Consider the following 27,209-nt stretch of genomic DNA (forward strand, 5'->3'; position numbering starts at 1 on the left):
ATTGTGTACTTTAACATACTGCTATACAGTGTCCTTGCTGTAGGTAGAAAGCCCTCTCACTTGTCAGTTTTCAATCCAATAATATTCTTAGTCCTAAACTCATACCTAGAAATGAAAATCCTGGTTTTGACCCTATTCATCACTTAGCTTTTCACTTACAACTGTATGTTCATTTTCTTCCTTCTAGCTGCAACCAAAGAAAAGCAGATGTGTGCCTTGCATAGCAGTTACATGTTACAAGTCTGTACAAAATCTAATAGGCACAGATATCTTAAACACTTTTTGGCATGAGTTGTAGTGTATCCCAGGTTTGAGGAAGCAAAAATGTAAGCTGTTTCAGTAACCTTAGTGTGGCTTTTAGATCAGTAGCAAGAGCTTCCTTGATAAATAAGGAAAGCAGGTTGGGAAACAGGGCATTTGGAGGTGTATATTCTTTGTGAACAGATCATTGGAAAGAAGTAATCACTTGACTTTCTTTTGTTACAGGAGCAGTATGAATTGTACTGTGAAATGGGTTCCACTTTTCAGCTGTGTAAAATCTGTGCAGAGAATGACAAGGATGTGAAGATAGAGCCTTGTGGACACCTTATGTGCACTTCTTGTCTTACAGCATGGCAGGTACTGTCATAATTTAGTTTGTGGAGAAGAGAATGGATTTCTCTGTTACATTCCTGTTTACAATGTGGGTACATGATTACTTTTCCAGGTGCAAGGATGTATATATTTAAAATGATAAACTTCATTTTGCAAACCAGAAATCTGTGAAAAGCAAAGCTCCAGGAGTCTTTGCAGTCTGGACTTGTAGTTTTGCCAAGGCCATTTGCTGACTGCTGCTGAGTGGAAGCTATTTCCTGAGTGCAGTACCTACTCAGACAGTACAAGCTGGGCATTTGGTGCCAATTCAGTCACTTCATGATGTATTTAAAAGGCACAAAGAAGACACGTAGCTGCTGGGAATGGATAACTGACTAGACAGCATTTTATGAGGAGAAGGGATGTCTTTGGTGAGAGAAGGATTCAGCCAGTAGTACAGGTCATGAATTGACCTGTGGAAAATTAAGCTTTTGGGATGCCTGTGTTTCACGTTAGAGATGTGTAGCACTAAAACATTTTAGATGGTTGTTGGACTAAGAGATTGAAAGGAGGGGAAACTCCCTTCTCTCAACATCATTTATGGAACATCAAAAAAACCCAGAGACTTCCTGGTGACACAGGTTGGTGTGTTTTGTCCCATCTTGTTCACAGATGCACCAGTCTGTGGGAGAAGGGAGAACAGGTACCTTTAGTTCAGGGCAGTTGACCTAAAAAGTAAAATCTAAAGCTAAGGTCATTCCTCTTTACAATTATGCATTGTCCCTGCCCCTTCTTTCATATCTATATTTTATGGGGAGAAGACTCATCCAGTTCTCAGAGAGAACTTTGCTCCACAGTTTATAATCAGTCTTTGCTTACAAATGTAGTGAGAAGAGTAAAAAGAATCCTTGAGTCTAGTCCATTTTGGACCTGCTTTTAAATGAGTTCACCTCCATTAATGTGTTTTCATTCTTACATTTGTGGCATGCCTTCATTTCATGTCATAATTTTCCTTTTCTAATTAGGACATTTTCTACCTAATTAAGAAAGTCTCAGTGGCAAACCAATGTGATATATCAGAAGTATAATTTGAGTTTTTCTTCCATTAGCAATAAAGCTTTCTTGAAAAAGAAGTACTCTCAGTTTCCAATTTTGTGTTCTTTGTGAAATCTGAGTTTGATGTTCCAAGTACAAATCTTTCAAACTGGCCATAGATCAGAAATTCTGAGGAAATTCCATTTGAGGCATACCCACGTAAGGATATTTATTTCACTACTTAGCAGCTGCTGAGATGGAACAATGTTTCTCATTTCAGGAGTACCCTTTCTCTATTCTTTCAGGTTTCATTCTGAATGACAGACATAGAGGTCTGACTGCATAAATCATTGATTTAAAAAATTCTGAAAAATTCTGGGAGGTCTGTAGTTTGTTGATTTTGTTTGCTTGTTCATTTGTTTTTTGGCTCAGCTGACAGGGCTAAGCAGAAGCCCTGACTGAAATCTTTGTACTTTTGATTGTTGGGTCATGGTAGGAGCATGTTCCAGTCTTGGGGCAGTGATGTGCTCTGACTCTGGAGGCTTGAGAAGCTGAGGTCCCCAGTACTTGGCTGAGGGATAGGGATTCAGGAAGATGATGACAAAGCATTTTAGGCTCAGAGAACTGACGTGTTTGAAAGCACCAGGCTTCATCAGAACATTGCTACCAGCTGTAATTGGTCAGGTACATTTCAGACTTCATTACAAATTAAACTTTTGTATAATTAGCTAGGCAATGAAGAAATATTACATTGTAACAGCATCAGCTGTTGTGAGCTTCTGGTGGGTTGTTTAATTGGCAGCATAATGGCTCATTAGGCATGCCTCAAGAGATCCAATACAGATGTTTCCACTAAGCAGAAAAAAAATGAGTAAGCAGCATCAGATCTGCATAGAATACTAAGGATGATTGAGCTGTTCACCTTTCTGGAGCTCAGTTGCTCAAATAAGACTTGGTTTACTTGTTTCCTTTTTTTGTTACACAACAGGAGTAAAATTTACACCACAGAAGTCTATTGTCTGAAAACTACATGTTTTCTAAAAGCATATGGGCATATAGGCTGTATCGTAAGGTTCATAATGTTCTAAATAACGTTTCTGAGAGCATGGATAAGTGTGTGTATTAATACAGACATCTTGGATATATATTCATACTATTGAATATGAGTCTGCTGATGTGTTTGGTTACTATGGCTTTTTAAAAGAAAGGATGGAAACTGCTAGTGCAGAACTATTTGACAACATAGGTACAAGAAAGCCCTGAAAACTAAAAGGTCTGTGCCTCGTTGATAAGGGTTTTTTTAGAAAATGAAGCTGTAAGGAATTGCGTAGAGTGAGGGAGGACTTCTGTTCACTTGACAGTGGGTACTTCAGTAGGACCATATAATTTGAAGATGGTTTTTGAGGTAGTAATGTTTACTAATTAGTTGTACTTATGGTGCTGAAAGTAGAGTACATATGTCTTTCCATACAAAATGAAAATCCACTACTAATCCTGCAAATGATGTCAAGAGACATCATTTATACTTACCTGGCCTTGTGATGCAGCTCGTCCAAAAACTCTTAATCATCTGTCAGTTTAGTAAGACTGGCAAGTGTCAAGATAAAAAAAAAGCTAGAAAAAATTTAAGTTGTTTTTACATCTGAGAAATCAAAAATCTGTGCTTGCTTGGTTGTACTTCAGTATAGGTAAGTTGTTTAGACTTAATTTTGGTGTTCATGTCACTTAAGCTGTCTGTCTACCTGACTGCAATTACAACACAATGTGATTCTGATATCACTTTGAATTACCTTGAAATCTCAAAGCTTCATGGTTCTCCTGGGTGTGGGTTTATTTGTGGTTTTATTTGTTTGGTGGTAGGTTTTTGTTTTGTTTTTTTAATAATTCAAATCTATGTTATGCTTCTTGATGGAAATATTTCTTCGTAAGTGCTTGAAAGACTTTTCTCTGGTTCTTGTTCCTTAGTAGTCTGAATCTAAAGGCTTCTTGTTTATTTCTCATGAGAAAAAAATACATATCTGAAATAAGTAAAAGGAATTTAATATGGCTGCTTGAAAATCATTGAACACATACCACTTAAAAAGTAAAATTCAAGTAGTTCTTGTTTCTGATAACGTGAAAAGAATTCCTTGTCTTACAAAATGTATTAAAAACGTAGTTAAGTCCTGATTTTTTATGTAAACTTAAAAAAAGCTGTTTGTAGCTTTAGGTGTTCTGAATGCTAGTAATGCTGCAGCTGTGGTGGATTGAATATGTTTTTCCAAGAAGAGCTGCATGCCATAAAACTTGCCTGCATTTCCTAACTTCACATGAAAAAGAAACCCTTTATCGTTAATATAAAAGATATAGAATAAAATGCATTATATCTGTCTACACACCTCACCTTCTTTCTCTTGAAGAAATAGCAAAATTGTAAGCCTGAAAGGAAACATGTTGCTTCCTGACCTGTAATATTAAGACTGTTTTAGTGCTTTGTAGAGGTAAGTTACATTTTCATTAGTAATTTAAGTGAAACTTAATCTGTTGAAGAAAGACAGCTTTAAAAGTGCTGTCATTTTAAGGTTTACTATAGTTAAATATTTGTTAATCTGTTTCCTGTTTACTCCAGTACTTCTTTACAAGCTTTTAGAGACCAGTTACGAATGTTTCTGTGCAAAAGGTACAAGTCCTACTTTTAAAATTATTGCTGGTTTTTTTTTCTTTTTTTTTTTTTTATATTTATCTACTTTTTTTGTCTTGCTGTAGGAATCGGATGGCCAAGGCTGCCCTTTCTGCCGCTGTGAGATCAAGGGAACTGAACCAATCATTGTGGATCCCTTTGATCCCAGGGATGAGAACTCCAGGTGCTGCAGTATTATGGATAGCTTTAGTATGCCCATGTTGGACTTGGATGACGATGATGATAGAGAAGAGTCTCTAATGATGAATCGTTTGGCTTCAGTCCGAAAGGTAACTTTTCGAACGCTGTACCACAGCTAAACCCAGAACGTTTGTAAACAAAGCTGCCTGTAACTTCAAACAATGAGAGGTTGCACTTCATGCTTCAGCTCTCAGCATTTCTCTCAACAGTTGTTGGGTTGAAAAAACAAAATGCATCAATACTACAGCATTAAAACTGAAGTTGGATTGGAGAAAAAAAATATTCCAGATTCTCAGCTGATGTGAACTGAGGTAGCTTTTTTTGTAATGGGCAAAGCATGAATTTGCACCAGGTGAAACTCTTACCCAAACTATTCTGTATGGACAATTCCCCAAGTTTTTATTTGTAAAGAACAAAAAAATTCCCATATACATTTGTTTTCTGCACATGTGTGTACACATGTATAGAGTGCTTTAGGATTAAACTTGAGTTTTTAAACAGTTTTCAATATTATTACTTTATAGAAGTGACTTGACACCTAATTCATATTGTACACATGTAGCTTTTAGTTACGTTTCATGTGAGCTGTCTATGATTTTTTTTTTTCCGTAATTTTTAGTATTAGGTACTCTTAGTGGGAAAAGTGTTTTTGAGATTGTCCATAGTGACTTTGTGTTTTGGGATGTTTTTTGAGCTGAAAGTGCTCTGTGTTAAATTCTGGGATCTTTCGTTGCAGGAGATTTTATTACTGATAAATAAGCACTGTCACTGAAAAAAGTTTATTTTGTAGTGGTAGTTTTTACTACTGTATTTTAGCCTGGGATAGATATTGTCAGAGGCCATGCAACACTGATTTTGACAGAGCATTTACTAGATTTTACCTTATACTAAGGTCATCTAGATTGAATCATTGCCTTAGAATTAATTCTGTAACATCTTACTTTCCCATTTCCTTATCATCGTATTTCTTAAGAAAAAAAGCGTTCTTCACTCTCATATCTGAGAGTATCTGTCAGTTAATATACATGCTTCTGATGTCCTTCCTAACCTCTTAAGGCTTATGAATCATTCTTATGTTGTGTACGTAATACAACATGGGCTACCCCTGGGAGCAGTTTATCCTTCCTGCCTGGACTTAAATTGCAGTCTGCAGCATGACCTCGGTGAGATAGCCTTGAATTGATGGGCTTTTATAATGCTATCACTTCCATGATAAGGCAAAAATGCATTATGCCTTTATCAAAAGAAGGAACAATAGGTTTACTATAAGAAGTCATCTTTTCGGTAGCCACCAAGAGCTTGAGTGCTTAGGTGCCTTGCTATTTTTGTTTCATTGATTTCATTTTCAGTGAAAGAAATCTTCACCCTTCCAGCCTCTTTGCTTGAAATTGTTGAAATATTGCATCATTTGGTGATGTTTAGCTGCTGTTTTCTTAAAATTGTTACTGCTGGTTTTGCAGTGATGGTCTTAACCATACCACCTGTGTGCAATATGGCACTGTTTATTTATACTATTTGTTAGCAATGTCTTCATCAGACTTGCCTATTTCTTTAATCATTATTTTTCCTGCTAATCAGTGTATCTTTGGAGCCTGCAGAAAGAAATTATATTTTTGTCTACGACATTATGTAGAACTTCACTCTTTTTGGGATTTTCTTTTGTTTGTCATTGATGCTGTTCATATGAACAGGGTACTGCATAGCAAACTATGTTGTAGTAACATAGTTTGTTGAAATGATGGAGGTTACATGGCAAAGACAATAATTTAACTCTTGCAGCCAACCTTCTGGTACTCTTGTTACTTTGTAATCTCAGTGAATAACTTCTTCAATTCTTACTTTATTGCATGGACTGTGGTAAGCTTCCTCAACATAAATCTGTTAATCCTTGAAAATCTAATGGACTGTATTTGTGTCAAATCACCTGGCTGACCATTATAAGAAAATCTGGCTAATAGTGACCTGGGATGTTAAACTTTTTAGAAGAGGAGAGTTTCAGGGACATGAAGTTCTGATGAAGTGACTGTAGGGCTTCACAACATGTTGTGGAAATACTCAATCAGATACCAGAAAAATACCAGTTCTGCAGTTTATCACTCTTACCCTGAACTGTTCTCAGAAACTCTTAAGAGTTATCTGAATTAAGTCTCTGAAAGACCTCAGACTTGAAATTGCTTTAAGGAAAAGAATAATCATGAAGCTCCTTAGTCATTCTTAAAAGACATTAATAAGTGGATACACATTAAGAAAAATGAATAATTTTTGCTAGGTGTTATGTATGAGTCAGCAGTCGCAGCAGATCACCTCTAACAGGCTTTAGAGAAATCCACTGCAGTTAGGCTGTTTATCTGCCTCATCAAGCAGCTTATTTTTTTTTTTTATTTCCAAATTGTCTTCAGATATTTCTTAATAAAAGAAAGATGGAGCGTGGTGCCAAAAGCCTCTGTTAATTGTTTCCTTGCGGAGAAATTTCCAGCCCAGTGGTATCAGATTAGCTAATGCAGTTATTGCCCAAAATTTTCCTTTTCTTAGCTCTATACCTTTTCTTCTAATGAAGCACAACATTATGAAATGCACATTAAAAAAGTGCAGATTACAGGCTCAGGTAAATACTAAAACCAGCTTTTTTTTTTCTTTTGTATTATTTTTAAAGAGGGCATCTGAATCTCTAGTAGAGTATGTTAGCTATTCCATAATGTTTCATATTTAATTGTCCTAATGAAGGAGGAGTTCTCTGTCGCTTTTCCTTGGTACAAGACATAATTTGATAATCTTCTTTTAAAAAGAAGGAAAATAAGGCAAATGGATAGTGCAGGAGTTCTTGCTAAGAGAAAGTAATTTTGAATTGATAAGTGCTAAGGTAATTGTTTGATTCAAATAATATCCCATGAAAACACAGAGGAGGGCTCTACCAGTATAGGAGATTAGGAGGTTTTCAGTACCTGAAAGTGAATTAAAATTGTCTAGAAACACTTTTGTCTAAAAGTAGATGAAGTTACCCCATCTGGAGAGTTACTGTCTTCTCTGAAATTAATTTCCTAGATATCTAAACACAAAAATTCCTGGTTGATTGATTCATGCTGTACTTTAAAATAATGATAGGAAATTGTCAAGGCTGAAAGACACAGTTTGCCATGACTAGGCTTCTTCCAGCAGGTGAGTTAGGTCAAACTTGGTAAATCACTACAAAAGACCTTGGCTTTCAAAATATGGGAGGAGACTGTTTTAACTCCTTTCCATATTATTAAGCTGACTTTTTCCTGGTAATGGAAGAAGGTATGTATTACATAGTAATAATGGTTTTTATTTCATTATATAAAATATAAAAATATGTAAAATAAGACTTGAAATATGTCCAGATATTCCCTTCAGCAGTACCTGAACCCATACATACATGTCACTTCCTTGGAGCACCTGGTTGGTGGGAGTTTATTGAGATCATGTCACTCAACAGGAGTGACTTACTTAACTGATTAGTTACTAGTATTTGAAGGGTATAAATACTGGGAGGGAGTGTGCCTCCTCTAATTACTGATTCCCTTGGCAGCGTGCTGCTGACTCTCACAGACCTAATTCCCTCTCTCTACTTCATATACATTTTCTTGGGTCAGCAAAGATCAAATAGGGAATAAATCTGTCTTTTTAAAAACATGTTTATAGTCACCGGTGTTAAGTGATGCAAATTCATATCCTCATATAAGTTTTTAAGTCCACATAATGCTGATCTGCCTAGGTCACAGCTTATCTTAACAAGAAATAACAAATAAGTGAGTTACTTTTACCTGATTATAAATAAAGAAACTTTAGAGAACTCCTTCTGTTGTACGTCTGCTTGGATCATCTTAGATGACTCAGCAGTTTGAGTTTGCTCCAAGGACATTAACAGGCAGGATAATATTCCTCAGTGAGTCAATTGTAAAGATTTATGTTGAGTATGCTTTTCATATGTGCCTATCTGGCAGAAAAGTATTTGAAGTTAAAACTCTTGTTTCAATAGGTTGACTGTTAGTATTTCCATCAGAAGAAGCCTTGACTAGAAATTGTAATTGGACTTTGGAAGCAGGCTTTTTCTCGAATTCACAACTGCTTGGGGCACACTGATACCAGTATATCCCAGTAATAAATACATCTGATGGAATAACACAAGTGTGTTATTTCTGCAGTACAACTGCAAAGTCAGTCACAGCTGCTTTTCCCTTGGCAGCAGTCACGCCAACCAGATGAAGTCCATGTTGTTACAAAGGAGTCTGTGTTCTCCTTAATTACATCTTTATTGCACAGGTCTCTGTATGGTGCAGCAGAGCCCCTTTGTACGCTGAAGGTCTGTCTTCTGTCACTGCCAGTTCATTTGAGTTAGTTTGTGCCTTAATCGCTTGCTTGTTTAGCTTTTTGTCACTCTGCTCTCTCATTGCAAATTTTTTCCCAGCATACAGGAAACACACAGAAATCTCCAGTAGGTGACAAACGGAGAAATTTTAGGAGAGTGAGCCAAAAAGAGTAGATATTAGTACATCTGTCAATGCCCTGGTATCCACATGAGATGCAGCCATCTTGCTGGCCGAGCTGTCAACACACATCAAATGATGCAGCTAGACAGGTTGGATGGGGGTGGACTGAAAAATATGGGATTTTCATAATGGGAATATGATGGAAATCTGATACTGAATGCTGAGGTAAACCAGTTTGTTGCTGTGGAATACTTGGTTTTATTTTATATTTAGTATCAGTGGATCCAAACAAGGAATTATTAGTTTATCCCAGCAAAGCTTTTGCTCTTATTTCAGCACCGAGCAGCTTGCAGCTATTTTCCTTTTTTTTTTTTTTTTTTTTCTTTTCTTTTATTGTGCCTGTTAAGTTACCCTTTAACCTGTTTGCCATAATCAATTCCCTTTTTGAAATCTCAGCATGTTCTGTTAGCATTTTGGCTGTAGTGTAGCATAGTAGTCTTGGGGGCTGAAAGATTACTTTGCTATTTTGAAACAAGACATAACAAGGCATGGATGTAAGGCTAAATTCAAGTCCTTTCACACATTTACTACTGTGAAAATCTTCCATTTTGTTTTGTTAGTTGTGGTTTACTGTCCATGGAATGTGATAGGGGTAGCCAAATGCCAAGCATATATGGAACTAGAAGTCTATCACATAATTCAAATTGCTTTCTTCATTGGGTTTAAAAGCATGTCAGGGTTTAAGGATCTTGAACTTTTAAGTGAATGGGTTTTAAATGTGAATATTCTGTGATTTTTTGGCTCTGTGAAAGCTAGAGTGTTGTTGCAGCAGGAGAAAAGAAGTCTGACATGGGTGGGACCAGTGGTCACACTGAGGGAAGAGGGCATCATTTTGCCTAATGATTCTTCAGGGCAGAACTGTGTAAGAGAAAGTTGCCAGACGGAAACAGGGATGGATATTCTTAAAATGATATCACTACAGTGCTGTTCATTTAGCTGGGATTTGTACAGCTCCATGCCTTCTCTCATTTGAGACTGTCAGGTTGCTCTCTCAGGAAATTGTGTTAATTAGTGTGATGATGCGACAATTAGAACATCTTAAATTCCAAACAAATGTTTCCTGTCCAGTAATTGGTTTTCAGTATTTCCTATCTTTTTTACTCTTTGTTTCCTACTCCTGTGACATATGATTGTTCTTCTGGAACAATTCCCTGCTGACTGAAATGCATTATGTTGTGCACCACCATAAAATGCTGTGAATTAACTACAGCAATTTCATTTCTTTTAAATAATTGCATCTTTTTGGAGGTGTGACCTGCTTATTTGGTTCTATTTCAGATAATTTGGGAAATAAATTCATTTTGTGTCTGCTGAAGTCAATCCTTTGAGTAGACTGTATTGCATGATTCTTGGCTTTCAGGAATGCTTTATGGAGTTACAACTAAACTTTGAAAACAAATGCTATTAAATGATACAATGTTTATTATGCTGTTTAACTGATAGATGCCTCCTGATAAGGAAAATGAATTGACAATCAGTTTATTATTATTCTATAATTATGGCTGCTCAGGCATGCTTGCAAGATACATATCTTGCTTAGTTATTCAACTTTCCTTAATGTTGAGAGGCTAAATGCTTCAATAATTTAAGTGCTTATCTTTATGGTCTCCCAGTCAATGACAGGGTAATTCTCCAATTAAAGGGAACAAAGAAAATTTAAGGACTTTATTCAAGGCATTTAATACACATATTGAGACCACCTCTTCATTGAAGAGAGAAATGGGAATCTTCTCGTAGCTGTGAAGACTACAAATCTTAAATTGCTCTGTCTCTTGAATTTGAATGTCTAGTTGTGACACGGAGCTTACACATGCAGACAAAGTGGGGAGGACTCTAAATAGCAACAAAAAATCATGCTGATGATGGAGTTGCATGTTACCCTTCTAGCTTTCACCACCTCCTCACCCCTCTCCTGCATTTTCATGCACTGTTGACAGTAATACTGTGGTGGCTCCTATTTTTGAAGGAAATGTGGTAGCAATCCCTGTTGTATAGAACAGGATGTTAAGCTAAGCTGTAGCACAGAGCATTGATAAGGAGTCAGTGCACTAGATCCTCTTCCTCAATCTGCTTTTGATTTTATGAAGTTTCCAGTTTCTTTAATATAATCACTATGTAAATAAAGAAAGGTAACGTTGCTTACTTGTTTACCTTGTTAAAGAACTTTCTAGTCTCATCCCAGTTACTATGGGATGTTCAGCATTTGTGAGAAAAAACTTATGGAAGAGAGGGGGAGGTTTTTATCACGGAGGTTTAGCCTAAAGATGGGTGCATTTTTGCCTCTCTAGGCAAGCTGTGATGTGATGTCTTCCAGCAACTTGTCTACTCTCAGGGAAAGCACAGAACAGCACAAACATCCGGGTTTATTACAATGCACTGAAACTCATACAGTGAGTTCATGGAAATAACTTGAACTGATCTATGCAAATGCCTGAGCTGTGCTTGTTAAAACTGAGCAAGATGAGGGGCAGGGAGTAGTTACAAAATTGGGTGGAGCCCTATATTGAGGGTTGAAATCTTTGGTTCTGATGAATTTAAAAGGACAGGTTAAGGAAAAAAGAAATCATAATTTGTCACTGGAGGGGGATGTTAAACGTTTGTGTTGTTAGTTCAGTGTTTGCTTAAATGATAAAATTGTTCTAAAATTATTTTTGTAATTACTTCCTCATTTTTTTGGTGATTTCACTTCTTTCCCTACTGACTTGCTGGTGATTTTGATTGGTAAGTTTTCAGTAGATATACATTCTATTTTGTATGGAATTATGATTTGAAAAAGGGCTGTAGTTAACAGGCAATATCATGGGTGTCCAGCTTTTAAAAGTAATTTGTAGAACTTTTCATTGAGTATTCTCTATAAATAAAAAGGTTATCAAGGGTAGCAGTGCTACAGTAGAATTTATGATTTTTTTTCCTTATGTTTGGCAGTGATTGTTAGGTTTTTATATAAGTTGCTGGAATATACATTCTTTTATTTTCATCACAAGTTAACATGGGTCTTCATTTTGAGGTAGAATGACTTGTAGACTTCTTTTTCAGTAACTATAAGATGAGCTCTACTGTCCAGATGTCCATTATGAAAAATGACTATTATAATTGACTATTAGTAAGTATCTGATTAGTATCAAATGTTTTAGTTGTGGAATGGAAGTTGTATACTTCATCATCAGGTAAAAGGTAATTTTTTTTCTGTCTTGAAGTGCAATGAGAGGCAGAATTCACCAGTGACTTCCCCAGGATCTTCCCCTCTTGCACAAAGAAGAAAACCCCTTCCAGACCCCCTGCAAATCCCACATCTTAGTCTTCCCCCTGTACCTCCCCGTCTGGATCTGATTCAGAAGGGAGTAGCGCGGTCACCATGTGCCAGCCCAACCGGGTCACCAAAGGTAAATCTTACTGAACCATTATTTCCAGATATAAGAATTCTGAGAAATTGTATTTGCTTGTTTCCAAGGTGAGCTTTCTTGTCTGTTTTATATGGTGGACTGTCTCAAAGCTTTCCATGGATTTTGTTTTTGCATGATTTTGCTCTGGCCAAAAGAACCTTAATTCCTTCTAGTTTAAGGAAACTTTAGATTAGATCCTTATCAATGAAGTCTCTTCTCTTTCCGTAATACCTTATGTAGTTAAATGTTTCTGACTGCATGTGTTGGTCAAATATGACTTCAGTTTGCCTGATGACTATATGGTACTTGGTTATGGTCAGAATTTTAAAGACATTGCAGTAATGGATCAGTTCTGTAACAAACTCTGATTAATGAAAATAAATCGAAGCTAAAGTTTCCTGAAAATAGATTTAAAGGTCATTATCTCATTAAAATTATATGTTTTCCTTTCATGATGATTTATGTTCGATTTCCACAGTGTTCTTACAAGAAAAATATGTGCAGATACACTGCTTTCATAACCTTAAATGGCATATAATAGGACTCAAATTTCAAGGGAAATAATAATGACTCTATAGCCAACAAGATTGTATGCTATGTTTTGTAAAACTAATGATACTAAAGATTCAATGATTTTTATGAGTGGATAAGCATGAAAGAGAGCAAATACTGTTTGTTGCTCTCTATTACAGGTTGATTGTTTTATTGTAATTGCTGTATAGAGAGAGCAAGTTAGATTTAAATTTTTCATTTTTATATGATTAATTCAAATTCAAGAAGTGACTTCAAACCTATGTTCTCATAGTAATTCAGTTTGATGTACCTTGTTTCTTTTGTCAGGTTTTTACTTTAAGGTTGAAAATCAGTATCTTTTTAAGATTTTAGTGGTTTATAATTTAGAAGAAAAAATAGAAGTTTGTATAGTTTCTTTAATCTTCTTTCTTAACTTCCTGAATTATGCAGAGGAATTTAACACTTTGAGGATATACACAAAAAAATGCCACATCCGTTAAAAATTAGTTTTGCAGTAGGGTTTTTTGCAGAGTTCATGGCTTTTAAAAAAAAAAAGTAGACCAGGGATGTTATTAATGCTGCTTTAATTTTTTGAAAATGCTTTTTTTATGTGAAACTTTTCCTGGAAAAAAAAAAAAACAACTTTGTGGGGTGCAAGGGAAAAAGGATGGGGGCAACAAAGAATAATTTCATAATTCAAAAAATTTGTATTTAAGAAAAAAAAGAAAATCTAGTCCTGCCAAAACTACTCCTTCAGGGGAAAAAAACCCCGAAACAATAACTTTTCTATTTTTCTCAAGTTAAAAACTATAATTTATAACTATAAAGTATAACAAAAAATGTGGATCAGGGTATTATGTTCCTGTGTTGACAGTGAAAATAACTATTTTTCTTGACCAGCAGGTGAGTTAAACACTTCTTTATTTGGTTTACTTCTTTTTTATATGCATAGACCTGTAGGTGGAATAACTTTATTTTCAGTTCAAGTCACATGTTGAGGTGCTGCTTGAAGAAGAGTGCTGGGCTAGCCAGTGAACTGAGAGCAAATGCTGTTCTTAGTGTAAAACTTCTGTGACCTCCATTTCTTTCAGTGGTGATAATATGCAGGTTTACCGAAGCCCAAGAAAATTATACATTCCCAGGGAAATAATCTTTCCTGTATTTCTTATGGCAGCTGGAGATAAAACATTTGTAAGGACCTGGCCAACTGTTACTTTGTAAATTGCCATTTGTAATTCAGTCATAATGAAAATATTTTGGTTTTGTCAGATTTGTGCTCAGATTTGTGCAGCTACAAGTTTTTTTCCTGATAACCCGGGTTTCAGCTTTTTAGTATTAGCATACATAATTTTAGATCACATTTAACCATTTATGTTATAATTCAATTCTTAGAAAGTAAGTATTCTGACAAATGTTTTTTGCAGATAAGCTAATTGCAAGTAAAACTACAAACTAATTAGGTTGTTAGCTGAAAAACTGAACTGCAGTTCAAACAGATTCAGTGGCCTAACAGTGTATGTCATGTAAAGATTGGAGTCATCCCTAGGTATATAATTAAAAATGAAGTAATTGTTTCTTCTTCCCCTTGCTCTCTAATCATTGCTTTTTGTGCTCATTTGCTGTCACCAAGTCATTCCTCTGAGATGTGGATTTTATTTTGTTTGGGGTTTTTTTCTGCATCAGGAAGTCTGCTTTTTCCAAACACTCCACAGAACTCATTTCGGTAGATGAATAAGTGATTCAAATGATCAAAGCAAAGGATACTGGAAAAAACTATGGGTCAAATTAACCTACCAGAGTTAGCTGTCTTTTCTGCTTTCCACTCCTTTCTTGGGTTACTCCTGCAACAGCAGAAATGGGACATGCTTTCTGAAAAGGGCCAGGTAGTCTGCAGAAGGCAGGCAAAGCCTGCATTTAGCCTCCTGGCAGGTACTGTCGTGGTGCCAAGAAAGCGGCTCAGTGAGAAACGATAAAGCCATGCTTGGTCATGAGCAACATTCATGCCTCCGTGTAACTTTGCTTTTTTGTCACTTCCTGTGTTGTTTAGTCTTCTCCCTGTATGGTGAGGAAACAAGACAAACCTTTGCCAGCGCCACCACCTCCCCTGCGAGACCCTCCGCCGCCGCCGCCGGAGAGGCCTCCCCCCATCCCGCCGGACAACCGGATCAGCAGGCACCTGCACCACCCCGAGAGCGTCCCTGCCAGGGACCAGCCCATGCCCCTCGAGGGATGGTGTCCCAGGGACGTGTTTGGGACTGGTCAGCTGGTGGGCTGCCGAGGCGGGGGCGATGCTTCCCCCAAGCCGGGACTGACGGCCATTTCAAACGTAAACGGAAGGCACGGCCGCGTGAGTTCTGAGCAGGGATTTATGAGGAAACACAGACGTCACGAGCTGCCTGCAGAAGGTGCCAAGGTATTTCACATGAACTGGGTGTGGAATCCTAATTTGACACACTACAGCATTGTCTGGCATTGGCTAACACACTGTTGATATTAGCCAGTGATGATTTGTGGTTTCTGAATCTTTTCTGTCCATAAGCTGCTCATAAAGAAATGATTTGTTAAATACTGTAATTTGTAAAGCAACAGTACATGAGGATCTGAGTTACAATTTTCACAATGTATCACTGTATGCTGTAATAGTATAGCATCTCAAGTCCACTTTGGAAGTGTCATATGCCAAGACTGTGTATGCATTTGCTGATGGAATAGTAGATATTCCAGTTCTCTCTGTTGTAGGTGAGGTGAATTTTGGCCTTTAGCAGCTTCAGGCACTTGCAAAGCCATTTACAGCTGGTCAGGCTTATCTTTGGAAAGAGATCAAATGGTGATGTCCTAAGAAAAAATTCCTAGTTCTGCTCTAATCAGTTTTATCAAAGTAGCTCAGTAATTTATTCATAGAGGTTATTAACTCAAAGCTGCTGCTCTTATTTTGCTTGAAGACTACAGAGCTTGTGCAAGACTATGTAGCTTGTGCTAAGATGGGTGGATTTGTGGTTAAGTCATGGCAGTTAGCAATCATTTTTTTTTCCATCTATTTGCTTTTCCCAAGACCACAAGCTATTTAACCTTTCTATCTCCAGTTACTTATATTTTGTGTGTGTGTGTATATATATGGAGCTTTTGGTTATTTTGAAAGTACGTTACTGAAATTCAGTTAGTATTGATAAGGGGTGTTGACATGTATGATGAAAGGTACTTAAGTCATCTATGATGTTATATATAATTAAATCATCATTATATAATGCTTTTATCATCATTGAGGCAAAGCACCAAAATTTTACTTAGAACTAGGCTGTTACTTTAAATGCTGCAGGTTTTCTTCTGCTTTTAAAAGAGTACTGGTTTTATGTCTTCAGTTGTTCCTTCATGTAGCATTCTTGTGGTCTGGCACAGTACTGAAGTTGATAGAATGAATACTTCTCAAGTTAGAATACCCAGTCAGTGTGGAAGTGCTATTGTAGTCTGGAGAAGTTACATGTGCATACCTTTAACCAAGTACTGTTTGAACTGTCACCTTCAGGTTGTAGATCTAAACCATTTGATTGAAGGAAGCAACCCTGAATTACCATTTCAGGCTATATTCACATTCATGGGGGAAACATGAAGAATTTTCTTCCCTGATTCATATATCAATTGTAATATAAACTTTTTGTTATTTATAGAACCCAAGAATTGGGAGGACAATCCTGGGGGTAGGGGATGAATTCTGGCAGGCACTGTATCACAGTTTTAATAATTAATATGTGTATTAGCATTTTCCCATTACACTTCATCTCTCTCACTTTGAAATCTCGAAATCTTAATTTTCTCCCAGGCAGTTCAGCTGTAACTGAGTGTCTGTCTAATAACTATCATGTGAAACTCCTTCTTTTGGTGAAGTTTTAACATATTCTACAGCTCCAAAGTGGGGTGAGCTGAAACAGGCATGAGAGTCACTTCAGCTCTGTGGTGTGAACTCCTGGGAAAGCCTTTACCCACAGGCTTCTCAAGGTCTATTTTGTAATGCCTAGTTGATGAATATCCATGGTGATAGAAGGAGATACCCATTGTAATACTTGTGTGATTTTTAGGTTTTTTCAAATGGCCACCTGATGAATGAAGAATATGATGTCCCTCCACGGCTTTCACCCCCTCTTCCAGCTGGCTCCATTATCCCTAGTATAAAGTAAGTTAACCTTATCTATAAAAGAAAAGTGCTAATTAATGTTAGATAATAGCAGTGACACTCTGGTGCTGAGAGAAAAATGTGAAAAGGAAAGAAATTAACTAATACAACTTGATATGCTTTCCATGAATTTTAATGTGCGTTTTACAAAGGAAATGTAAAATGGTATTGATTAAATGGGAGCAGTTCTAATGTTAATTGAACATAGCATGTTTGTATAGGAAGAGAGGATAAATTGTGGCAGATCTTGCTCACGGGCATTTGGCAGTGGGAGCAGGTACTGTCTGGTTTTGCTTCTATTACTACAGGAGAAGTGTGGTCAGAGCTATTTATCACAGGAGATGACAGATTCTAGGGAAAGTGCTAGGGCTAAAAAATGTGTTCTGTCACTATTCTGCCCCTAATCTTGTCAGGCTTTCTGGGCTTTCGGTACATGGAGCTTTGTCCAGGATTCACACCATCATCTCTTACTTGCTGTGGCTAAAAATCAAACAGCCAAATCCATTTTATATAATTTTAAATATGATCAACCTTCCTAAGTTCCAGAATATGGTTTGGGAAGTCTTGTCATTTCAAGTTGCAGACTGCTGTTAGTCTTCCAGTAAAATGCCTGTTTATTTTTTAAATAAAGATGTTGCTGTCATAGCAAGTATCTTCAGATTCTGAATGACACAGGATTTTGTACAGAACAAGATATATTTAAAGTCAAAAGCTTGGAAGTTCTACAGTGTAGTTTATCCTTTTTTTGTGTTTTTGTAAGGAAATTGGAGCATGTTACAATAATGCTATCTTACAACTGCTTTCCTGTGTTCTGTTTGTGGTTCTTGCTGTTAAGTAATATAATTGGACAGTCAGTTCATATTAGTCCTGAGAACCTTCTCACTATTGTGTACCCATTCAATTTTTGTGTTCAGTTAGCTTTAATATAGAAGACAAATATATTTCAGCATTTTATTAATATGCTGGGTTTTTTCTTCTTGAGCACTACAATAAAGGTGCAGTGGAGCATTGTCTTTTCTATTAAGAAACCTGTTTTCAGGTGACACAAGTGCTGAGGTAAAGTTCTCCATTGCTTCTTTCAGTTCAGAAGAAAATGATAGAATATTATCCAGACATACCTGTAATTAAATGTTGGGATGTAACTTGATGGAGGTAGGGTCTCACAGGAGTACTGGTTGGATACCTCATGTAATCAGTCCCCTTCTAGTCTACTTATTTCATAATACAATGCAAATCTGAAGACGGGAATATTCTTATTTTTATATCTCATAGCATGGAAAAACATCCTTCTTCATGAGTATCCCACTTTTTTTACTCAGATACTTGCAGATGTAGCCTAGAACCAAAGTATGTATACACTTATACATAGAGCATTGGAAGGTCCACAAGGTATTGTAACAATATGTACGGGCACAAAATCCATGTCAGGCCAATCCAAAGCTAGAATGTGTGACTTCAGCTTGGTCAAAAGAAATGCTTTCATTAACCAAAGTCTTCTGAATAGAAAACTGATGAATTCCAGGAAGAAGGAAAAATCTTCTTTTGCGAAAACCGAACTCCATTGATTTTTGAGAGAGAAATCAACTTTCATTTCTGTATCGGCTTTGTACTTACACCTTTTAAAAATTACACAGGCAATTCTAGATTTTGATTTTTAAAATGTAAAATTATCAATACATAACGTTAGGAGTGAGAAGTTCAAATTATCTAATTACTAAAATGTCACATGGAATGACTGTTAAAAATAAAATTTGGTCATTGTATGTTCTTTCTTTAAACACTATATGTCTCTTTTTAATTTATTTAAAATTAAGTTTTTGTTACCGCTAGGAAATACCCCAGTAATGTATAATATTGTATGACAATATGTAGGTGAAAAAAAAGGAAGAAGGAAAAAAAATGTTTAAAAATAGCAATTTGCACCAACTACAATTGCTTTCAAAAAAGTAACTCAAATAATATCTGTCGTGACTTAGTTGGAAACATCAGAGAGAATATTTTTACAGTCTGTTTTTCCTCCTGTTAAATCGACTGCACTCAGCACTCATAAATGTTGAACTGTACTTGATTCAAAATACCCTGCTATTCACAACCTTGCTACTCTGATTAATCTGGGCAAGTTGCTAATTTTTTTTGTACTCTCCAGTCTGTGCAGTGTTGTGGATTGAGAGCTGGTGTGTTTCATGTAGCTCCAAGGCATTCTGTTCTTTCTAGTCATTATAATCAGTCTGTAATTCCAAACATTTGGCTGAAGGATACATTGATCATGTATGATATGTCTTAGTCTAAATAACAAGGAGACAAAATGATCCTTACTTGAAACTTCACACTTCTAAAATGTCCCTAGTTAAATTGTTTGATCAGTTTTTACTGAATATAATGTAACAAATATGACTTTTTTTTTCTTAAAAAGTTACATTAATAGAAAAACACTGGAGTTTTTGGTTGTTTTTTTTTTTTCCTGGAAACCATGCTGATTTCTTTTTGTTTTACTAAAGTAGTTATTTTAAATTGTACTTCAATAATGAAATATTGGACTCTTGCTAACTGAACATCTGATTTTTATTTTCCACTCAGCCCCTATGTTTTTGACCAGACACGTGAAAATAGTTATTTTTAATTGGACTTCTATAATTGTCAGACTTTTTTAGCGGTTTTGATCAAATTGCTGTTTTATTCTTGAAAAGATATCTACAACTCGTATGTCAAAGATACAGAATGATTCTTCCCCAAAACTTCAAAATTTTCAAGTTAAATAGTGTTTGTTTCATTCCAGTGAATAGCTCCCATTTTAGTGCATCAGCAGCAGACTCTTTGTCTCAAAAGTACTTTAAAACACAGTGATACTTTGCATGAGGGAAGATGCATTTTTGGGTATGTAATGAGGCATCCAATTCCAAGCACCTTTTGTAGTCTATAAATATATTAGGAATATTTGGTTGCTTTGAGGTAGTTGAGGGAAAAGTAGGACCAAAAGGTGTTTCTCCTCTTGCTGTCTCTCCCATCTTGCTTACAAAATTTTGAAGATGAAATAGTTCCATCAGGGCCAGCTGTGGCTTGGAATTCCTGTCTCTCTTGAGATCAGCCTTTGGCATGGCACTTCTCAGTGACAGAAGGAGCAGGGCTGACGTGCACGTTGCAGGCATGTGAGAGGACACAGTGTGTCCTTACTCACAGCTTGACAGGCCAGTGAAAGGGTGAATGTCCTCTGCATCCCTAAGCCCTGCTATGTACCTTTTGTCCTGAATTAACTTTTATTTGGTGCTTTCGATAAGTGCAAACAGGTTAAGTCTTGCAAGTGCCTATTTAGTATTCTAGTTCTTTGTAATTCTCTGCTGTGTTGTGCTTGCTTAAAGTAGCTGTTCAGTTCTTAGAAGGGCAGCTGCCCTTTTCTCTATGCGTTCTCAGTGACAAAAAGTCAGTAACCTTACAAGTTTGTTTGTCATGGGGCTTTTGTCTCCTTACACATAGCAGAGTGTATTAAGGGTGTTTGGACTAAAGAGGAGTATTTTCTATATTATCTGAGGTCAAGTACATAACAGCTAAGGAAAAACTAGCATTTTTCTCATCTCCTTAGGTGCCCTGGTCCTTCAGCAAATTCTCTGTCTGATAAATCAAGGGAACACCCAGATGATGACGAAGAATACAAAATCCCTTCTTCGCATCCTGTAATACTGAGCTCACAACCTCCTCATGGTCATAATATAAAACCTCTTGCTCGGTAAGGTAATTTAGGTGCCTTGAAAGAAACTTATTTACAAAACCTCTGCTTTTTTTTCAAAATTAGCTGGTTCAATGTCTGTAATGATGGTTAAGCTTGCCTGCCTTCTAAGCTAGGATTACCCATGCTTCTGTTTCATTTGGCCACCGCCACAGATATAAAACTATGAAGTTCACATCATTGTATCTCTCTTGTGTCAGAACTGGGTATTTTTTGCCTTTGGATACCATTTCTGTAGTTGGTCTTTTTTCCCCTTGCACTGAGGTTTTCAGCACTGACCTGGAGATTCAACCCCTACAACTCTTTAAACTTGAGGAGAACTGTGTGACTGAAATTCCCAGTCAGCTTTGAAAATCTTAGCCTTTCACATTTCATACTACTCATTTTGAAAGCAATGCAGTACTGAAAAGTATGTGAACTGGCAGCTACATGTGCATACTTTGATTCTCTTTTTGTCCAATGTATAATGTGTCTTTTTAGCTTTTTGAGCCCATTTGGCAGTATATTTTCTTTGTGCTTCTCAGGTAAAAAACCTCTTTTTTAAATACAGGTGGAGTATCTCCTTAGCTTTAAATATGTTCTGAAACAATACCACCAAACTTTCACAGTTTAGAATTACTAATGGACGGATTATGACAAGGAGACTTGGAGCAAGAGACATGGCATCTCAAGGCTGTGACATTCCTGCTGAACTTTGCAGCTTGAAAAGATATGAATGGCTGGGATTAAGAGAATAAGTCTTAAATTGTAGAGGGAAAAAAGGGCAAATGTTTAACTGGTCTTGTAAGTCACAAGTATTATGTTAAAATCAAGTATGATCTAAAAAATTCAGACCCTCCTGTGATAAAAAAAATTCAGTGACATATTGCCATTTTTTTCCTCTCTGTCAGAATGTGATGTTGGGGACCCACCATCAATAAAGCTCAACATGTCTCTCACCCCAAAATTAGCCAATAATAATTTTCAGACCTTTTAAGTTAGATTTTAAAACAGGCAAAAAATGGTCATAATATGATCATTTTTTGCATGCAGGTTAAAAATTCTTTGTCTTAGAAATCCTGATCCAGGCTTCACTGCATAGACATGAATATTGTGTAGTTGTCTAAGCTTTATGAACTTAAGTACCTAAAGTCTTATCTACAGTATGAGACTTTAAAAAAAAAATCAATGATAAATAAAAATAAAACTTTGGCTAAGCGAAAAATAGGAAGTCAGAAGAAAAAAATTCCATAGTCCTAATCCTTTTTACCTATGCCATTTTTTATGTGATCATGTTGTGATTCTGTATGGGAATGATGCAAATAGATGCAAACTGAAAGCTTCTTGAGAAAATAAGCAGCTGGAAAAATAGAATCTTACAGTTTTTATGATACTGAAAAAAATAGACTGCCTTCAGTTGGCTGGTACAGACCCTTAGAATTATTAATGGAGGCTATAGATAGAAAGATGATTTCCAAGTTTTCTCCAATTTTTACTGTGTATATGGTGGGGTTTTTTTACATGAATTCAGGACTTGCTACAGACAAAATGCCTCAGTTTTCTATTCAAGTTGCTCCATGATTAAAACCACCAACTCCTTTTATTATACAATCTGATAAAAATTTTAACTCAAACTATTCTCCTAGGCAGTAAAAAAAAAAAAAAAAAATCTGGTGTTCCACATACTTAAAATATCTTCTTTTAGCTACTGTCACTGCTTAGATGTGAAAGCTGAGATAAAGTTTTCAAGAAAGAATCTGGTTCCTGGTTGATGTTGTATTCTTTTAATGCACTTCATTAAAAATCGTGGGAGGTATGCTTTGTTTCAGTGAAACTTAAATTCTCATTATTGTTCTGCAAAACTGTTACTAACTTTTTTATATTTCTTTTTGTAAATGTTATAAATTTTTAGCACATTTCAGTTCTTTCCCCAGTGTCACTTTCTCTTACTCTTCCCTAAGTGTTACTCCCTCACTTCTTGGATAGTACTTGGAGTTTTCAGTACTCTAAAGACCTTACAAAGTTTTGTCAGGATGTTTTGTAGTTTAGGAATTATGTAATTGGTCCGTCCTACTCCCAAATTGTCTTGCCTTTTCTCTCTTTTACCTGTAGATATGACAATGCTAAAAATATTTCAAGAATACTACAAAAAATTATTCACAGTCTTACTTTCTGGCAGATCATTTAATTGTCTGGTTTGTTACTGCTGAACATCTCTTCAGTTCAGGAAGTTCAGGAATAAGAAATGAAAGAATTTCAGCGTTACTAATTAGGCTATTATTAGAAGAATGTTACATTATTGCATTTGCTGTCTTTTCCTAATAAAGCTTTTTCCACAAGGGGAAAGGACAGAAGACTTGCTTGTTAGTTAGCTTGTTAGTTAGATGCCCTTTTTTCTAGTGTTTACTGTTAATGTAAACAGGTATTTCAGCATTGTTTGTAAACTGATCTCCTAGCTGGGCTCATCATGAACTGAATACTTCTGAAGTGGTGCCATGCTAAGTTACCTTGCTCCCTGTGGCTGGTTACATTCTTGAAAATGCGGAATAGATTAAGATTAGAGTAGAAAATAGTTACTTAGTGTATGTGGTGAGGAGTCACAGGAAGTGTTGCATCCACTGCATTTGAAAGATTGAACTGATCTAATGTCAAAGAAAGAAACAACACTCCTTTACCACTTCTCTGGGGGAATTAATTTATAGCAGAATCTCTCTTACCATTAGGGGCTTTTTTGGGTTTTTTGTCTCATTTGGTTGGTTTGTTTGTTTTTAAATCTTGGAATTATTCTTATAGTTATTTCGTTGCTCCTAGTTGTAACTCTTGGGACCACAAATGCATTTCCTCTTTCCTGTTTATGTATTTTAAATTACTCCAGACCCTTATTCATTCCTCCTTTCCTTGTGGCCAAAGCTGGTAGGTTTATTAACACTGTTGGTAAAAACCCCAAATCTGAAATTTTAGCTTTATATGACTCTAGGAGATTTCCCAGTGTTTAGTAATAATGGTGCATGGTGGGATGGGGTTTTTATCGTTAAGCTGGAATTGCTTAGCATGGTGGCCTTTTCCCAAGGAAACTCTCTTGATTCTTTCTGAGTATGCAGGGCCCACAGCTGTGACAGGAGCTGGTTCTTCTGTATTTCCTGGTTCTTTTGTATTTTTAAACAATATTTAATATTATGAAAAGGCTTGTTCTCTATTTTTCCCTGCCATATTTGAACAAAGTCTTCTTACAAAAATAATCTCCAATATTTTTGACAAGATTGTAGGCACTCTTTACTGTTTGGTTGGACGATTTTCATATTAATTTGATACTGTTGTTTAGTTATGAGGGCAGAATATACTTCCATTAAAAAAAAAAATCAGTAAACTCTGGTAGAAGTATCAGTAAGAGTCAGCTTTTTGATACAGAGATTAATATCTTCCTGTAAAACTGCTTTGGCTAGTTCAGTTTTGGGGTTTTCACTGGGTTTTTTCTTAATGTTTGCAAAGTTGAGTTGAAATTTATTAATATTAGTGGGGCGTTGTGGTGTTCTGTTTGGATTTTTTTGTTGTTCTTATGTTTTGTTTAATGGTTTTTCTGTGTGCTTTGGTGTGGATAATTACCAAAACCCACATTTCCCTTTTTTCCTATTTCTGCTAGGGAAAATTCAGCATCTGGGAAAGTGAACTAGGACTGAATCTGTGACATGTGATGAATAAACTAATGACTTGAGTTCTGAAGCGAGGACTGTGTTTAATGTTAGTTCTTCCTCTAATTTGCATTGCAGCCTTTGTTTTTTTTAAGCCATATCAGTACATGACCAAGAAAGCAGTATAATCCTTCAAAGCAGTTTTAGTGAGGGTTAACCAGTATCTGCTCTCAATATCAAAAAATGTAAGTTTTAAAATTGGTGCTGCTTATTGTCCTTCATTCGTTTCCATGTAGTGAACTGCCAGGTACTGCTCATTCAGGGAATTAATGCTTGGCTAAATGGTTGATTGCTTCCTGCTTCATGTCTGTCTTCAGGGTGTGTGAGAATGGTCAATGTGCAAATGGAACACACAGTGCTACTTCTGAGATAAAGAAATCTAAACATCCAGAGTCAGGTATGTTTTTATTTTTCGCTGTTTGTCAAGATTATTTACTCTGTGCTGCCCTAGGGGTGCAGCAGGAAAACATTCACCTCTTGTGGTTGTGTCATTCAGGAGATGTCTATGATGCACCTACTGTTCCGGTACCTTTGCCACCTGCACGGCCTCCTACCAGAGACAACCCCAAACACAGCTCTTTGCTCAGCAGGACACCCTCCGATTATGATCTTCTGGTGCCCCCTTTAGGTTGCAGACTTTTTGCTGATTACATGTAATGGTTAACACTGCCCAGATGAACTAAATGCCGTGTTTACTGAAAAACAGCCAGTGTTGAGTATGTTAGGAGTACCAAACAGGCTATGAGCTAAAAATTACAGCTGTAAGTCAATGTTTGTGTCATTTGGAGTCTGTTTGTAAGGCCTCACTTGAGACAGACAAAAGGGTATACTAAATCTGTATTCCAGCTATACAGAACAGTAAAAACCATTTTCCCTAAAATAAATTTTAATTGTCCCTTACTAAGAAGTTTGAGCATTGCAATTTAATGCAGTAGTGGAGCATTTTTCCTCCTATAGCTTAAATAATTCAATTTATTTTGTCAAATAAAAAGAAGAATGCCCAAAAGATGGTATTTGAGTAAAAATCCAAACCACTAAATTAAATCAATAAGTTAATATCTGGCTTTTTTTTCCACCACCAAGGTACAGTTTAAAATTCACTGCTGTCTTCAGTCACCAAAAGCTCTTTTTTCCAACCCTGATTTCTGTTCTGTTCTCCTACACAAAAATCAGTGATCTCTGCATATATATTGATGCTGTGCTTGGGGACCACCCACACCTTCATTGACAAACTCAGCTGCATGGTTGTGTCTGTGTGTATGTGTCAGCATCCAATTTTCTAGTTCCATAAAACCTTTTGAACATTTGAACACTATGCTCTCTCTGGTCCCTGAAGTATTCCTGAGATGCAGGAGAAATAAAGGCAAAAGAACACCTAAAAAACCATTGTGTTTGGTAACTCTAGTCCTGCTTGCACCACCTTTGTATAAGAGATGCATTCTTTTGCCAAGCTCTAGAAAATTCAATTTATGTCTGGAGTCAGAGCTTCTGAACAGCACATAGAGCTAATACACAGTATAAATGTAGTAGATTCAGTGCAGTCAACATTGGTGTTTTTATATAAATATTCTTGCTTAGCCACTGAAATACAGCTGTTACTCTACCATGATACTCAGTGAAGCTTTCATTGTAGTACACTCTTGGCAATTGAGTCACTAAAAGCAATCTCTCCTTCCATCCCAGAAAAGAAACTGAGCACTGCAAAAGGTCATTCAGAGCATGTATTAGAAGAGGACTGTGGGTATTAACAGTCAGGTTTACAGTTTCATTACTGGAGTCACTGAATTGCTTAGATCAACTGTAGGAGTAAAGGCCTCAGCAGCCAGAGAAAAATAAAGTTAATAAGCTTTATTCTTTATTCTGCAGTTCTTAATGAAGTTTTGCTCATCTAATAATTCATTTCTAAACTGCAGGTGAAGATGCATTTGATAACTCACCCCCCTCACTCCCACCACCACCACCACCTGCCCGGCACAGCATGATTGAGCACACAAAACCTGCTGGCTCAGGGAGCCGACCCTCTTCAGGGCATGAACTATTCCTTCATTCTGGTAGGAATACAGAGGAAACTGTGTATTTTATTTCATTTTCCTTTACTTCAGAAGTTTATCTGTTCAGTGATAAAGTTGTCATCAAGTCTCAAGAACTCATTATACAAAATACTAAAAAAATCAAATTTTTTAAAGGTGAAGGTGAAGCTACTTGGATGATAAAGACTTCATTTTTCATTATCACAAAGTAATAAAATAAGGTCAATATTTCCATACCAAGCTAGAAATTTTGTACATTTTAGTTTTCTGTTGTAATCTGTAATATTAGTGTATATCTTTTTGTCAACTCCATTGTTTTCAACAGTAAAATGTAATTCATAGGGGTTATTTTCAAGTTGAAACTGCAGAAGAATCTGGAAAGTAAGGGAAAAGAATTCTGCTACAAAACTATATTATGAACACAGTTGCTAGGTCCTGGGGTTCATAACCTGTTTACTAAGGCAAATAACCTTTTTTGCTACATCAGGTTTTCACCTGTCTCTCCCTGTAAATCACTGTGACACATTCAGTCTGGTATTTTGCTTGTAAATGGTATAAAAACTGTGTTCACAATTCACTATTTTTGTCTTTGAGTTGAAAAGAGTTTGATTTTCAGGTTAATGAAGTTGAATACATTTGCTGATTACGCTACAGATTACAACAGGATTTTTGTGGGTTATAAGCCATGTTTGTGAAGTGATTTTTTTTTTCTCTGTGGAAGCTTTCAAAGAATGTTGATGTCTTAAGTTT

General features: G+C 36.3%; 1 protein-coding gene across 3 annotated transcripts in view; it reads left to right on the forward strand.

Annotated features, from left to right (window-relative positions):
* CBLB (Cbl proto-oncogene B) overlaps positions 1-27,209 on the forward strand; it is a gene marked incomplete at its 5' end in the record, with an annotated part of 128,087 nt that overhangs the window by 89,338 nt on the left and 11,540 nt on the right. Inside the window, 9 exons of one of the 3 annotated variants that reach the window (XM_082278233.1) lie at positions 487-618; positions 4,354-4,557; positions 12,174-12,359; positions 14,920-15,285; positions 16,946-17,040; positions 20,618-20,761; positions 24,747-24,826; positions 24,926-25,057; positions 26,343-26,480. In XM_082278233.1, coding sequence (XP_082134359.1) covers positions 487-618; positions 4,354-4,557; positions 12,174-12,359; positions 14,920-15,285; positions 16,946-17,040; positions 20,618-20,761; positions 24,747-24,826; positions 24,926-25,057; positions 26,343-26,480 — 1,477 coding nt within the window. Of the gene's footprint in view, positions 1-486; positions 619-4,353; positions 4,558-12,173; positions 12,360-14,919; positions 15,286-16,945; positions 17,041-20,617; positions 20,762-24,746; positions 25,058-26,342; positions 26,481-27,209 lie in introns of all 3 variants that reach the window. The other 2 variants (XM_082278235.1, XM_082278234.1) reach the window with 2 other exon arrangements.

This window comes from Coloeus monedula, assembly GCF_965178545.1.
Source record: "Coloeus monedula genome assembly, chromosome: 3".
NCBI lineage: Eukaryota > Metazoa > Chordata > Aves > Passeriformes > Corvidae > Coloeus > Coloeus monedula.